The sequence below is a fragment of the Gracilinanus agilis genome, chromosome 1 (genome assembly GCF_016433145.1).
Source record: "Gracilinanus agilis isolate LMUSP501 chromosome 1, AgileGrace, whole genome shotgun sequence".
Classification (NCBI taxonomy): domain Eukaryota; kingdom Metazoa; phylum Chordata; class Mammalia; order Didelphimorphia; family Didelphidae; genus Gracilinanus; species Gracilinanus agilis.
This window is the reverse complement of record NC_058130.1, coordinates 718,057,215-718,072,418: the sequence shown is the minus strand read 5'-3', so window position 1 is coordinate 718,072,418 and position 15,204 is coordinate 718,057,215. Positions and strand designations below refer to the sequence as shown.

General features: G+C 36.9%; 1 protein-coding gene across 1 annotated transcript; it reads left to right on the top strand.

Moving 5' to 3' along the window:
• Positions 1-13,293: 13,293 nt before the first annotated feature.
• Positions 13,294-14,247, top strand: LOC123256733 (vomeronasal type-1 receptor 4-like). The gene has a single exon (XM_044685302.1). It carries the CDS (start codon positions 13,294-13,296, stop codon positions 14,245-14,247), a length of 954 nt encoding a protein of 317 aa, XP_044541237.1.
• The last annotated feature ends 957 nt before the right edge of the window (positions 14,248-15,204 follow it).

Sequence of the window (15,204 nt, the reverse complement as noted above, 5' to 3'; positions counted from 1 at the left end):
TATCACCAAGGCAATCAAATAGAATGGCTTTGACCAGGCACACATGCATTCTATAGGAGGACACTATACATCTCATGGCCCCATGGCTCTTGGAAGAGGCTGGGCCCTAGACCTGCATGACTACTGGCATCAGGAAGACTGGACTCTGACCCAGACTAATGCCAAGTTTATCCAACCAGAGAGACCTAGAAGAAGTAACATTAATGGCTTTATAGGAGAGGGGATTGAGGAATCAGAAATATCTAATATCTTATCTTTCACCCCTGTTAGATGTTTGATCATGGAAAAGTCCCTTAAACTCTGAGAGACTTAGTTTCCACATATGTAGAAATGGGGAAACTGCTATTTGTAGCAAAGGATTTGGTTTGTTGTAAGGCTCAAATGAGAAAATATATGTAAAGAACTTTTGAAATCTTAAATGACTGTAGTTAATACTGGTCATTATTGTTAGTTTTCATTGTTCTATTTTATACTTGTAGTTGTTGACTACTCTATCTTTTTTATTTTTCTACCCTTTGCATCATTTCATAATTTTTTGGGATTTCTTAATATCTCTTGTACTTTGTCATCTTAAGAGCACTAATTGACTAGTACTCGGCAACAGTGATTTATGACAGTGTATGTAACTATTCCCACATTTTTGAATAATTGGGTTTTTTTCAGCTTTGGGCTTTAGAAATGATGTAATTATAAAAAATATTTGAAGAACTCTTTCTTGTTATTATTTTTGACAATAGTTTCAACATGTTAACAAAAATTGAATTTTCATACATTTGTTGCATTATATTTTTTGTATATTTTCCTATAAACTGCCAGATTTCTGTTTCCAAAGCATTTCCTAGCTTACAATTGTACCAGTAGATTTTTTTTAAAGTGAAGAAAAATAGTTAATAGTCACCTGAATAACCCTACTAATAATTAAAAAATATAATATATACTAATATATTAATATATATACTAATATATACAAATAATACTAAATATATACTAATACATACTAATAATATATATACTAATAATTAAAGAAGAAAAAATTTTAAAAATTGGGGTACTATGATTATTGTATTTTATGTATAGTTTACCTAATATAGATATTATATTCAGAATATTTTGAAGAATTTGCTTGTGAATATAAGAGTTACATATCTTCCTACTATAATTAATTTTTTTCTCCATCAATGATTTCTTCTTGTGTCATTTATGGTAATTTGCCTCTTTATAGATAATCTGTTTTTCTATAATTTGCTATCACATATCACTAGTTATTTGTTTTATCTATAACATCACAGTTGTGTGAGGTTATTTATTAATTACATTATTACTTTATTTTCTATTTCTTGTTTTGTCCCTTTTTCATCTGTGATTTTGTAAATTTGTATTTATTTCTTTTAAAATTTGCAAATATTTCAATTTTTTATCAGTCTTTTCAAAAGACTGATTATGATGATATCAATTAATTTCTTATTTCATTTTCTCTAATTGTACTTTTAATTTTGCAATTTCTCCTTAAATTTTTTTCCTTAGCCATTTGCTTCAAAACTTTCTCTGATGTTCTGATAAACAGATGACTACAGAAAAATTAATGCAAGGAAATGGAAAAGGCAGATAAAGATGAAGAACACAGAGATACAGAAGCAATGATTTGGAAAAAGGAGTCAGGCAGAATGCAGAAAGATCATTTTCATTAGTTAAACAAAGTGGAATGTGAACACTCTAGGGCTTCCAGAGGTTTAGTAGCTAAAGCCATTAACCCCCTACAGAAAGAGGGAGGATGAGGAAGATAAAGAAGAATAGAGAACAATGCTATGGACAAAGACAAGTTTTTGGATCTGAAAGTGAGAGATTAGAGATATCCAGTGACACACTGGTGGGATCTTCTGTTACTACACCTGTCATAAGGTGCTTTGTACATAATCAGTGTTGCTAATGATGATTCATGTCTATAAAAATAGAAAGGATAAAGATATTCCTCAATGTAACTGAAAATTGCTTAAAGCACTGAACATATTATATATTTGCTAAAAAGAGGGAAGGAAAGGGAGATGTCTCTAAAAAACCTAGACATGGAAAAGAGACCAACCTAGACCTTCCCACATTTCCATCTGAAAGAACTGACTGAATGATAGATAGCCACAGTCCAAACAATATTCCTAGGGTTGCTCTTATAATGAACATTCAGCACGAATATTCCATTCCTGACAGCTCCTTCCCAAACCAATTTCCCTGGCTCACAGGCAAGCCAAGAAGCAGAATGAACTCTGAATTAGCTACATGGTCCTTTCTATTCTCCAAAATTCAGAGTCCTCAACCCAGAATCTGTTTTCCTCTACTTCCAGTCCTCCCTGCCATTTGAGGCTGCCATGGAAATAGTTCTTACCAGTCTGTTCTCTGCTGTCAGCATGAACCCCAGCGCTGAGGCAATCTATATGTGCAGCCAGAAAGCTGGGTCCACAATTATAGGAACATGAGTTCCTGAATTCCCAGTCCCCCAGAGCTGTATTTAACATATCACCTGCCAGAGAAGTGGCACTGTCTAGGGGGTGGTGGTGTGGGCAGCCAGTGGGGGGATTGAATCTTTGTCTCCAAAGAAAGATTCAGTTCATCTCAGTTGCATATTATCAGCTATAATTGTTATTAATAACCAACTCCCAAATTAAGTTCTTGGAGCAACTGAGAGTTCAGTTTTTCTGGCAAGCAAATAATGAGGGCTATGGGGACTAGGAAAAGAGAGGACATTGAATTTAAGCAGCTCTTAGGATGAATATTTGTTTTAGTGACTTAATAGGGCACTCATTATAAGTTCTCTATATAAGCTAAGTTCTTGTTTATTTCTTCTGAACACTGTAATTCATAGAGCAGCCACCAGGTAAATAGTTGTGTCTTATTGTTGGCTATTGTTAACACAATTTGAACTATATTTAGGCATGTAGAAGTGACCACATCTATCAAGATTATTAATTAAAACTCATGTGGAGTTTGATCTCTCTCCTCTCTTAGTTTCCCGGTTACTGTAGAAATATAAGAAACTAGACAAGATATTGCAAGAGTTTAAGCAAATCTACATTTGGAATTGACAGATGGAACACAGATATGACCCAGAGAGAATGACAGTTGGCCACGATTGCAAGGGTATGGGAAACACAAGTAGCACACCTGATATTAAGACCATGGAAAGGTACATTTCACAAGAAGTCCAGACCCCCGTGACCAAAGGTGAAGAAACTGATGTTCAGTGTTCTCCACTGGCTTCAGAAACTGATAGAAATCAATTAGAAGGGTTAGTCTTCACTGCAGGTCCCAGGAAAACTCTTCAGATTAGCTTTGAAGGTGCTGCAGCCCAAAATCCACTTCTCCCTACTCGGCTGTGCCCCAAGCTTGAGAGACTGTATGGGCCCAAATTAAGATAAATAAAATAAAAAGTCACTGGCTAAGAGCACTCAATTGACTGCCCTAGTGGAGGCATAAGGAAGAACATATGTTGCATGACCACCACCTTTATCAATAACACCATCCCTGTTCACTAACCATTCTTTCCCAATTAAAAAGGTCACAGCATCTGTTATTTTTCTTTGAATAAGAGTTGTTTTGGTTGTATTTTGAATTAGTGTAAGTGTCGGTGTAATTTTGTTATTGTTATTGTTGTTGTTGAAGTTAACTTGTTGTTTATAATAACATTGTCTTACAAGGTGCCCCACTTTACCACATAAAAGATATCTCTTGTTATCTGGGGGTTGTCTTGGCTGGTACTGGGTTGTATTGGTGTTGTTCCTAGCCTGTGGCTAAGTTCTTGATCTCCTCTATTTCTTTTTGTTTAATTGTTGTCTTTGCTTCTTTCAATTGCTTCTTAAGATCAGCAATGGTTTCATCTTTGCTTCTCTCAGTTTGCTTTTCTTTGTCATTTATGCTATTTGAACCCGAGTGCACAATAAGATGCTATTTTCTTTAAGACCTTCATGAGACTTGCTAATAATTTACATTTCATGTACATATTATATACATTTATATACATTTTTATGATACAATCTTCTGACACTTGTTTATTTATACAAAGTGCCGGCTAATTTTCAATTTTGTGTTGTGTTTTGTGTTCTTTTATGTACTGTGAATGTGATATACTTATCTTTGCTTCTTGTAAGTTGTCTTTCTTCTCATGTTGTCTGCTGTTTCCTTCTTTTGTGAAGTTGTGTAATGTGCATGCAATTTTTCCCTGTCATGTGATGTTAATGTGTGTTCTTGTGCGTATTGCTGCACCAGTCTTACATATCCCAATTCCTCTCCTTCTTCTTGCAAAGTTCATGATTTTTCTCATTTCTTTCAGAATTCATTTTCTTTGCACTGGTTTCCTTGTTGATTTGCAGGTTTCGCTGGTCTCCAAATCCTTACCATCTATAAACAAATTAACAATTGAAAAAAATTTTAAATTCTATGATCTAACCAAAAAGACTAAATAAGCATTAAAAAAAAATTTTTTTTTGCCGTTCAGGCTCCCTGCTTCTTTTCCTGAACTAAAATTCCAATTATCTAAAAATCAAAACTTTCTTAAGATAGTTCCTATTAGTTTCTGTTGACTTGAGATCTATAAACTGTTTCCCACAATGTGCTGTAAAATTAAGGGGAAGACTGACTTTAAAACACCCTTTCCCCCATAAAAGTAAAAATAGTGCACACCAAAGGAGAAAACATGCACAATTAAGGTAAAGAAGTTTATTCAAAAGCAGAAGAGATTGACATGTAGCTTTAATGCAACACCACTTAGTAGCTTGACAAATGGAAAACAGCACTTTTTTCTGTGAATGGGAGAAACTGGGGAGCACATCTGGTGGAGGACAGGAATTTGTACATTAATGAATCAGACAACTGGAGTTTAAAATAACTAAATTGTTGCCTCTTGTTGAGTTGCTGTGCAAAGTGCTACCGGTCATCCATGACAAAGCTGCCAGATATTGAAGGAGGAGACCTTACCTTACACTGGAAAAGGAGAGAAAGAACCAGGAAGAGCTACTGTTTACAAAAAAACTTGTGTGAAGTAATATGGAGTCTCTGGGGACAAGTCCTGAAAACTTCCTGGTCATGTAAGGGTACACAAAGATGTCTAATTTAAAGAAACAAAATAATGCAGGGTCAGCCCAAGTTTTCATAGCCCAGGAGGAAGAAAATCACCAAAACTCAATTAGAGGAACACAATATGTTCTGAAGGTACAGTTAGTTGGAAGTGCAATGGTCCCATACTTCTGCTTCAAGTAGATACCTGTAAACATGTTTTCAGGCCCTTACTAAACAATGGTTTATTTGAACTGGTCTTCATTGCTATAGTTATGGCCACTTTGACCTAGAACAGGATAACATGAAAGGAGATAGAATTGAATAGGCAGAAAAAATTATGTTTTTCTGCCTGTTGCCTCTCAACTTTTAAAGAAAGGTACCAGTCATGGAGTAGTATAGTCTAAGCTGACACCACCATTTCCTTCTAAGAATTCTCTCTACTATCACCTCCTGCTGTTCCCAATAAAAACACTGCTAGAGAAGGTTTTATGGGTCTTAAAATGGACTATTCCTTGGTCTGGATGCAAAATATTCCTGTCTGTAAAGGTAGTATGGGAACTGGTGCTTCTGCTCCATTCACTGTGTTATTATCATTAACTATAGTTCCCTGATGGTTAGTTCCCTCTGTTTCCACTAGTTGCATTATGGTTTCCTATTCTTGTGTTTTCCCCCCATTTGAATACTTTGCCATTTCATCTTGAATCATTTTTTCAAGTTCTTGTTTAAATATGGCTAAGGTCACTTTGTCTTCTGCTTTGTGACCTAATATTTGCCCTATAAGCTTTTTCAGTGCCCAATAGAACCGGAGAAAGGATGCTAGGACTGCCATGGTTGTTGGAGCAAAGGCAAACACCTTTTCCAGTTCCAAATTAAGCCATTGGTACATGTTTATTATGTGTATTAATTGGAGCAGGTAATGTGGGATAGTTTCCATCCAGAACACATATAACATCTCCAGAAGGAATATAACATCAGGGAGCTACCTAACACTATACATAATGTTCTTCCTATAGCCCATTCCATGTTCACAATTCTGTATCTTTCCCTTTTATTATGTTTATTGCCCTGCCTTTCACAAGAAGTTTGTCCCTATGGAACCTCTGTAGTCAGCCCCATCCAATATGACTGCCGTCTATCTGCTAACCAGGGTTTTCTTTATTAAATTGCTCTAAATCCAAGGTTCTGTGTTTTGACTTGCTACTAACGTAAGAAAGGGGGTGAATGAGTGATGGGGGTGTAGTATGATAACAGAGGGCGACATCATCTTCTCAGGCCTTCAGGTTCTCAACCTAGGAGTCATCCATGAATCCTCAAACTCTTTCCCTCTCTATATTCAAGCTGTTGCCAAGGTCTTTTGATTCTACCTTTACAATATCTCTTAAAAATATTCCCTTCTCTCCATATGTTTCTACCACTTTTGTATAGGGCCTTATTGCCTCACCTTGAGATTATTACATTTGTTTGTGGGTCTTCCTGCCTCAAGTCTCTCCCCACTCTAATCTATTCTCCATTTAGTCATGAAAGTTATTTTTCTTAAAGTACAGATGTGATCATGTCACACAGCTATTCAATAAACTCCAATGACTCCCTGTTGCCTCAAAGATCAAATACAAAATGCTTTGTTTGTCATTCAAACTTTTTCCAAACTGCCCTCTCTTGGCTTTCACATTCTCTTGTATGTTATTTTTGACAAATACTTTTCTGTCCAGAAAGGACACTGGCAACCTCACCATTCCTAAAACAAGGCATTCCATCCCCCTGCTCCAGGCATTTTCTTTGACTGTCTCCTTGTCTGGAATATTCTCTCCTCTGTACTAACCTACTGAACTCCCTGGTTTATTTTAAGTCCCAAACAAAAATCCTATTCTTTATAGTATACCTGTCAGATCAGACATATGGGGAGGGGTAAGCATTTAAGACCAGACAATAGAAAGAGAATATTACCAGATGTAAAATGAATACTTTTGATTATATTAAATTAAAAAGGGTTTGTGCAAACAAAATCAATGCAACCAAGATTAGAAGGGAAGCAACAAACTGGGAAAAAATTTTTCTAACAAATTTCTCTGACAAAGGTCTCATTTCTCAAATTTATAAAGAACTAAGCCAAATTTATAAGAATCCAAGCCATTCCCCAATTGACAAATGGTCAAGGGACATGAATAGATAGTTTTCAGGCAAAGGAATTAAAACTATCAATAATCGCATGAAAAAGTGTTCTAAATCCTTCCTAATGAGAGAAACATAAATCAAAACAACTTGGAGGTACCACTTTATACCTAGCAGATTGACTTATAGGATAGTAATGAAGATAAAAAATGTTTGAGGAGATGTGGCAAAATTGGAACACTAATGCATTGCTGATGGAGTTGTGAATTGACCCAACCATTCTGGAAGGCAGTTTGGAATTATGGCCAAAGGGCTTTAAAAGAATGCATGCCCTTTGATCCACCAATACCACCACAAGGTTTGTACCCCAAAGAGATAAAAAAAAATAGGGATGGACCTGTTTGTACAAAAATATTTATAGCTCTGCTTTTTGTGGTAGTAAAAAACTGGAAAACGAGGGGCTATCCCATGATTGGGGAATGACTGAACAAATTGTGGTTTATGATGGTGATGGAATATTATTGTGCTATAAAGAATGAGGAACTGCTTGATTTCTATAAGGACTGGAAAGAACTACATGAACTGATGTGGAGTGAAATAAGCAGAACCAGGAGAACATTATATGGGTATCTGAAGCATTGTGGGATGATCAAATGTAACAGACTTTGCTACTAATAGTAACATAATGATTGTGATAATGAGATTAGATCTATCTTGCCCATTCTTGAATCTTATCACCAAAAGTGTAAAAGTGCAAGAATGGGTGACGCATCAGAATTGACAAAAGCATCTGTTGTGATTGGACACATAAACTGGAAGGGAGACACAGAAAGTGACAAAAGAAATGGCCTGGATAAATTAAAAGAACTTCCTGGACTTGGCCCCTTGTTGGCTCTTGGCTGCTCCCTTCTGTTTGTGGTGAGTGACTAGGACCTGGCGGAGCTTGGACCGCTGGCTGAGACCTTGGACTAAGTGAGACTGCTGTTAATCTCTCCTTTGGAATTACATGTGGTGAGTGTAAAGACTAAATCTTCCTGGACTTCTCTAAAGGAGCTGTTCTTTCAAAAGAGACTCTGTGACTGAACCTCCACTTCATTCATCTCTGGGGCCCTCCAGTCCTCTGGACCTCTGGCCTTGAGCTCAAGACTGAGCCTCCTTTGGTTGAGGACTAATTAGATCTGACTGGGTTAAAACTAGGGGGCTGGAGCAAATTACTTAGTGTGTTAGGTTACTTATCCTATCCTCTCTCTGGTTTTCTTATTTTCTCTTCCTCTTTTCATTTGTAAATAAACTTCCTGTATATAGCTTGCTTTGTATATATTTGTTGTTATGCTGTTTCCTCCATTAGATTGTAAACTCCTTTAGGGTAGGAATTATCTTTCACCTCTTTTTATAAACTCAGCATTTAGAATAGTGCCTGGCACATAGCAGACATTTAATAAATGTTTATTGAAACAAAAAAAGTAAGCAGCATTTATGATCTTAGACAAGGCAACAGCAAAAAACACAATAAAAAAGGTAAAAAGGGAAACCGCAATTTACAATAAGGTTAACATGTACAATAAATTGTTTTAATACTTAATTTATATGTACCCAATGGCATAGCTGTTAAATTATTAAAAGAAAAATTAAATGAATTACAGAGGAGAAAAGACAATAAACCATAATTGTAGCTGACCAGCAGCTACAAAATATTCTTATGTGTGCTGTTCACCTGAAAGGGAAATTGGGGACTGAGGGAAATATGGGTTGAAGGGTTAAACATTAAGGAAGGGAAGGCCTAAAGAGGGAAAGGAGGCACAGAGACTCAGGAATCTTCAGCATAGCATTCTGCCTGTTGGTTGCTCCTCTGATGGAATGAGAGGGCAAATTACAGGTGAATACAAGTTTTTGTTGAAGTTCCAAGGAATGGGGAATGGGAGATAGTTAATCAAACATGTGACACGGCACAGAATTTAACATCAGCCTGGTAAACAACAAAGAGACAAAAGAGATGGAGGCTAAGACAATGTAGTGGACAGTAGCGCCCAATCTAGAGGTTCATTTGACCTTTGGACTTCAGGTGTGGGAAGAAGTCAGAATACCACAAAATTTGAGTCTCAATTCAATTCAAGGACCCAGAAATCAATTATGTGAGATATTAGAAATGTATTCATAAGTCTTATACATTAGCACATTGCTCATAAGAGTCAGCTATTGAATGCATCTTTAATACTTTCATGATCTGTTTGTACTTGGAACCCTACAATAATACAATACAATACTTGGAACCCTACAATAATACAATAATAATAGAGGACATTAATTTACTCCTATCAGTCCCATGGAAATCTAACAAAAAATGAACAAGAAAGAAGTTAATGACATGAAGAGAGTTTTACAAAATGTAGATATGATGAACTTCTAGAAATTTTTTAAAAAGGAAATTGAAGATATACTTTCTTTTCTCAATTTATATTCTAACAACACTGTGAAAAAAATAACAATTTAGAAAGGTCCAAGAATTCTAACCGTGTGCCTCTAGGTCTATATAAAATGTCTGATGGGTGGCTAGAGCCTTCAGTCTTGCAACTACCAATCCACTGAGAGTTGAAAGGAGAAAATATAGTGCTCAGTAGACAGAACTAAAGGCCATTTGTCTAGTCATGAAGGACTCTGAAAGAAGGGAGGAACTCCCTCTCTATCTAGACCGATTCCTGAATAGTAGCCAATGGATTTGCAATCTGATCTGGTCAGTGAGTTCAGGATGACTGGTAGATCTTAGGATAACCAGTATGGGGTTCTGAGCTTTTGAAGGACTTTACAAAAGTATGTACAAAAACACTTCATCTAGGCTAGTCACATCTGGAACCATGCAGGAAGGGTTATAGAGGAGCAGAAAAAAACAGGTGATAGACAATTAATGACCAGCATCCTAGGCTACCCTCAATACTGCACAGAACATACCCCATATAGAAACAAATCTGGTGAAACAAGCATATTGAGCACTCTGGGTATTTAGGAACTGTCAGTCTTCCATATATACCTTGTTGCCTTGGGTTTGGTCCTAATCCGAACACCAATTCAGCCATGTCTAACTTTCCCTCCTCTACTGGAATAAAGAAACTTTTTGCTTATAACCTTTTGTGAATTTTCCATTTCCTTATTTTCTGGAGTTTAGCAGCTCCATCTGGGACTGTGCATATGCCCAACAAGGATCCAGAAGCTATTTGTACTCAACTGGCTTCATTTCCTTAGTTACACAATAGAAAAAACCTACAAGGAGGTATTATTATATGTTGATGATGTAAATATAAAATATATCAATAATTAAAAAATAAAACATTATTAATTTAGAAATTAGCAGTGAAAAGCAAAGAGATTACAGACTATATCTCCTGACATAATATATAAAGGGGCATGAGGAGAGCAACCAAAAGTAGAGAGGATGTCCACAGGCTTTGAAGAAAGTCAGGTTTCCATGAGCATAAGGAGTTTTATAGGATATATGAAAAAGAAAAACCTATGAAAAATAAAATTATTCTAGGTATCCTAGAGGCAATTGTTATTTAGAAGGAACAACCAAAAGGGAAAATCCATGAAAATAATTACTGGGATGGGATAGAGATGAACTGGAGAATGTAGAAAGTGTGGGAAAAGTGATAGGAAACATTGTTTGGCTTTAATGAAGAGACTGTGGACCCAATAACTTTTCCTTTGGGTTTTGTAGTATTGCAGATTAAATGGAAAGGAACATAGAGCTCATTGAGTTCGGTTCCCTTATTTACAGATGAGAAAAACGAGATCCAGAGCTAGGTCATTAAACCTGACAAAGACAAAATAGGTAACAAATGGTACATAAGGATTCTGACATTATTATTTGGGAAGAGCCCGCTCTTTGCTTGGTTGGCTCTCTGGAGATAGGATGGCATGGTGAAGAATGCAATTATTTGCATTTCCTCCATTATACTATGTTGCTTCTTCTTCCCTCTTTCTTTATAATATCTTTTCTCTTTTCTTCATTATTTTTCACCTTTGTCATCTAGGCTTAATACTTCAGATTTCTTTGACTCTTCTCTCTCCCTCAACTTTTATTTCCAATGAATCTGTCAATTTTCTCTCTGTCATATCTGTAGCATCTACTTTCTTCTCACTCACTATTTATAAGTTCTTCACTCTGCTAACTCAGGCCATCAACATATCTCATGTGCACTATTGACCTAGGTAGGTCCCCATCCTATAGATTCTTGCCTTGACAATATAGCTTTTATTTCAATACTTGAAACTTTGATGGATCTGTGATCTCATCAGTGTGGTTAGTTCCTACATTGCTTCATATCACAAAATAATTTTGTTCTCTTTTTCCATGAGACCCTTGTCAGTGTCCTCCATAAATCCTTCCCTGAAATCCAACCAACATTCAGATCTGATACACAGAACTGACTCTTCTCTTCCTGTTCAAAGTCTTCAGAGTCTCTCTATTACCATTAGGAAAAAGAAAAATAAAGATCAACAAATTAGTTTCCTTAGCACGGCTCTGCACAATTATCTTTTATTTGAGACAATGTGTAGCATGTTTCAGTGAGTTGTCTACAGCTTCTTCTCCAGAGGAAATAAAATTGCCTAAGAGTCTTCAGGGGAATAGGCAGTCCCATTATAGAAATGGAATTAGGGAACCTGGAGCCAGACTCAATCCATTAGAACAGTGGCAGCCATCAATACCCCCCAGTTTCATATTCTCTTCATGATTTTTTTTCTGTCTCAACTCCAGCTCCTACTATAATATATAATACTATAATATATAATACTATACCTACTATAATAATTTTTGGAAGTATTGGGGAAAATACCCTTCCAATGTCATTTCCCCTTTTCTCTAAAAAAAACCAAAGGCAAAAGAGGAGAAGTGCCTATAGTAACATTAAAAAATCAGTTAATTTATCTTAACAACCTCTTTTTTTTATTGAATGGGACAATAAAGCTCCTGTCTTTTCTGTTGAGAAGGATGAAGCTTGGAAATTCTCTTCTTAAAAATATGACTGTAGTTTCTTCTCAGAATGTGCTTCTTGATTTTAGCTTCTATTTGAAGCCTACTTTCAACTAATTCAAACCCAGTAGAGTGAGGTCTATGACTAGTCCATTATTGATTCCTCCTCCGTCATACCTCTGCCTCACAGTTAAAATTCCCTTAAAATCCCAGCTATTTGTTGTATAATCCTTTTCTGTAATTGCAGCCTGCAAGAAGGCATTTCCAACTAAGCTGCATGGTTTTGTTTTGTTTTTAACACATAGGTATGAGCATATATCTGCAAAAACTTTGTGGGCTGAAGTTTCCTCTACCCACTGCCTGTCTTTTGATTTTTATTTAATTATTTTTCACTTTAATTAATTAAATTTAATTATATTTCTCAGAATCAACTAAGCAATTGGTTCTTATAAAAGAGTTGTCATTCAATGGTTTAGCACTTGAAAATTATACAATACTTTAGAAAAGGAATTTTAGTCTCTTGGCATATGGGTTCAGAAAGAAGTCTCTACACAAATGAAACTGAGACAGACCCTTTGCTTAATCTGTATTTCTATGAATAAACTCTTAAGTAAAATATGCTGTCAGGTATATCTCTAAATCAACAGGCCTGCTCTCTATATAACTTATCCTCTGTTTTCTCATTTCACTTGTCCTTATCTCTGAAAGCTGACTACACAATTGCTGTCTCAATTGATGGAGTGTTAGAGATGATCCACCAGTCAGTGAAAAAATAAGAGCTAATTTGATTCCTTGCCCAACAAGATCACCATAATTTATGGAGGATAGGAGAGATTGTAAAACTGGAGGATGATCGATTTTTGCCTTTCTTGAGACTTAATTGATGCAACAAATATAGTAGCTCTAGCCTTGTCTGGATCGTTTTCTCAGTTCTGGCTCCCTAAGCCATCTCACTACTTAGTCTCTTACTACCTGAAATGGGCTATAGATATTTGCAGGCAGATTTGGTCAAGGAGATTCCTTTGCAATTATCCTCATTATTCAATATCATAGCCTTGGGAAAGGGAAAAGAAGAGAAGTCCAAGTCTTCCAGGGCCTGGAATCTTCAAGTGTGACAATCATATGGATTTTCTATTTTTTTCTAGGTTTCTGTCACTCAAAACTTCATTTCAATCATGCTGATTATTAACATGTGCTTTGGGATTATAATCCTCTTCCAGACTGGAGTTGGTATCTTGACAAACTTCTTCCTTCTTTCTCTTTATTCTTTCAGTGTCTTGACTGGCCACAATATGAGACCTATAAACCTGATTTTCATCCAGCTATTCTCGGTTAACATCATTATGCTGCTTAGCAAAGGAACCCCAGAAATCTCGATAAATTTAGGGACAGACAATTTCCTGAATAATGTTTCATGTAAACTTGTCTTTTACTTTCATAGACTGGCCCAGGCACTTTCAACATGCTTCACCTGCTACCTTTGTATTTTCCAGGCCATCATCATCTCTACCAGATTCCCATGGCTGGTACGATTCAAAGCCAGGGCTCTGGACCATATAATTTATTCTTGTCTCCTCTGCTGGATCTTCAATATACTTTTAGAAATACCTATAATATCTTATCTGACAGGCCCAAGACACATAAACAATATTACATATGAGTTTAATTTTGGGTATTGTTTTCTTGAAAGGGATGGTGGTGCTTACTGGATTATTATTACAGTCAGAAATGTGTTCTGTATGGTGTTCATAGTCTGGGCCAGTGGCTACATGGTGAATATGTTGTACAGACACCAAAAGAAAATGCAGACCATTCACATCAGCAGCCTCTCATCCAGGGCCTCCATAGAGGTCAGAGTCACCAAAACTATATTGCTACTAGTGAGTACCTTTGTCTGCTTTTACTCACTATCTTCTATCTTTGGGATTTTTATCCGTTATTTGTATCAACAGCGTTTCTGGCTTTTGTCCACAGATGGTATTCTGTCTCTATGTTTTCCAACCCTCAGCCCCTTTGTGTTGATCCCGCAACGATCCAGGATTTGTACTCTCTTCTGGGTAGGGAAAAATATCCATCCTCTATCCAACCCATCTGCCATACACCATCAAAGTAATTTTCCTAAATCATAGCTCTGACTGTGTCTACTCAACCTACTCAATGTACATCAATAGCAATCAGGGCCTCATGATTTATTACTCCCTTAGATTATTTTACAACAATCACCTTTATTTCCAGTCTTATTTTATTTTATTATTATTCTTTTTAATTTTTAAACCCTTAACTTCTATGTATTGGCTTTCAGGCAGAAGATTGGTAAGGGTAGGCAATGGGGGTCAAGTGACTTGCCCAGGGTCACACAGCTGGGAAGTGTCTGAGGCCAGATTTGAACCTACGACTTCCCGTGTCTAGGCCTGACTCTCAATCCACTGAGCTTCCCAGCTGCCCCCTATTTCCAGTCTTACTAAATGCTCTTTACTTCTCTGCCCTTGACTTTGTACTGGTTACCCCATGCCTAAAATGAACTCGATACAAATGCAACATATTTGAGAAGCAGTATAATGAAACTGGAAACCATAAGCTTTCACTGCTCATGTCCTGTTATAAGGAAGATTATTAAATTATCATTTAGGAGACCTAACAGTAAGGGCTGGAGAATTCCACATGGAATGGGGAAGCAGGAAGCGGCTTGCTCTCTCTCTGAGACAGACTCCATGGTGGTTGGGACAAGCTGTAACTGACCCTGGGGGACCTCAGAGCTAGTGGAGCTGCACCCTGATTCCCTGGGATCCTGGAGAGTGGTGAAGGTTGGAAGCGGAGGACATCAATCCTGCAAGACAGCACTGAGGAGGGAAGTGGCCTGTGATCTGTTGGATGGCTTGCAGACTTCCTCTCCCTACTGGGCTACTTCAGATCACCAGTTCTGGAGGAATTGGTTCCTGGCATCCTGATAACATCTCTGGACTCTGCTGTGAGGATTCCCACTCCTGTCCTGCTATTCTCTGGGCCCTGCCTGGCTTAGGTCTCAGATGAGAGTAGATAAGTCCTTGTGGTTTGCTCTTAGTCTGAAAGTGTAGAAACCCCTATTC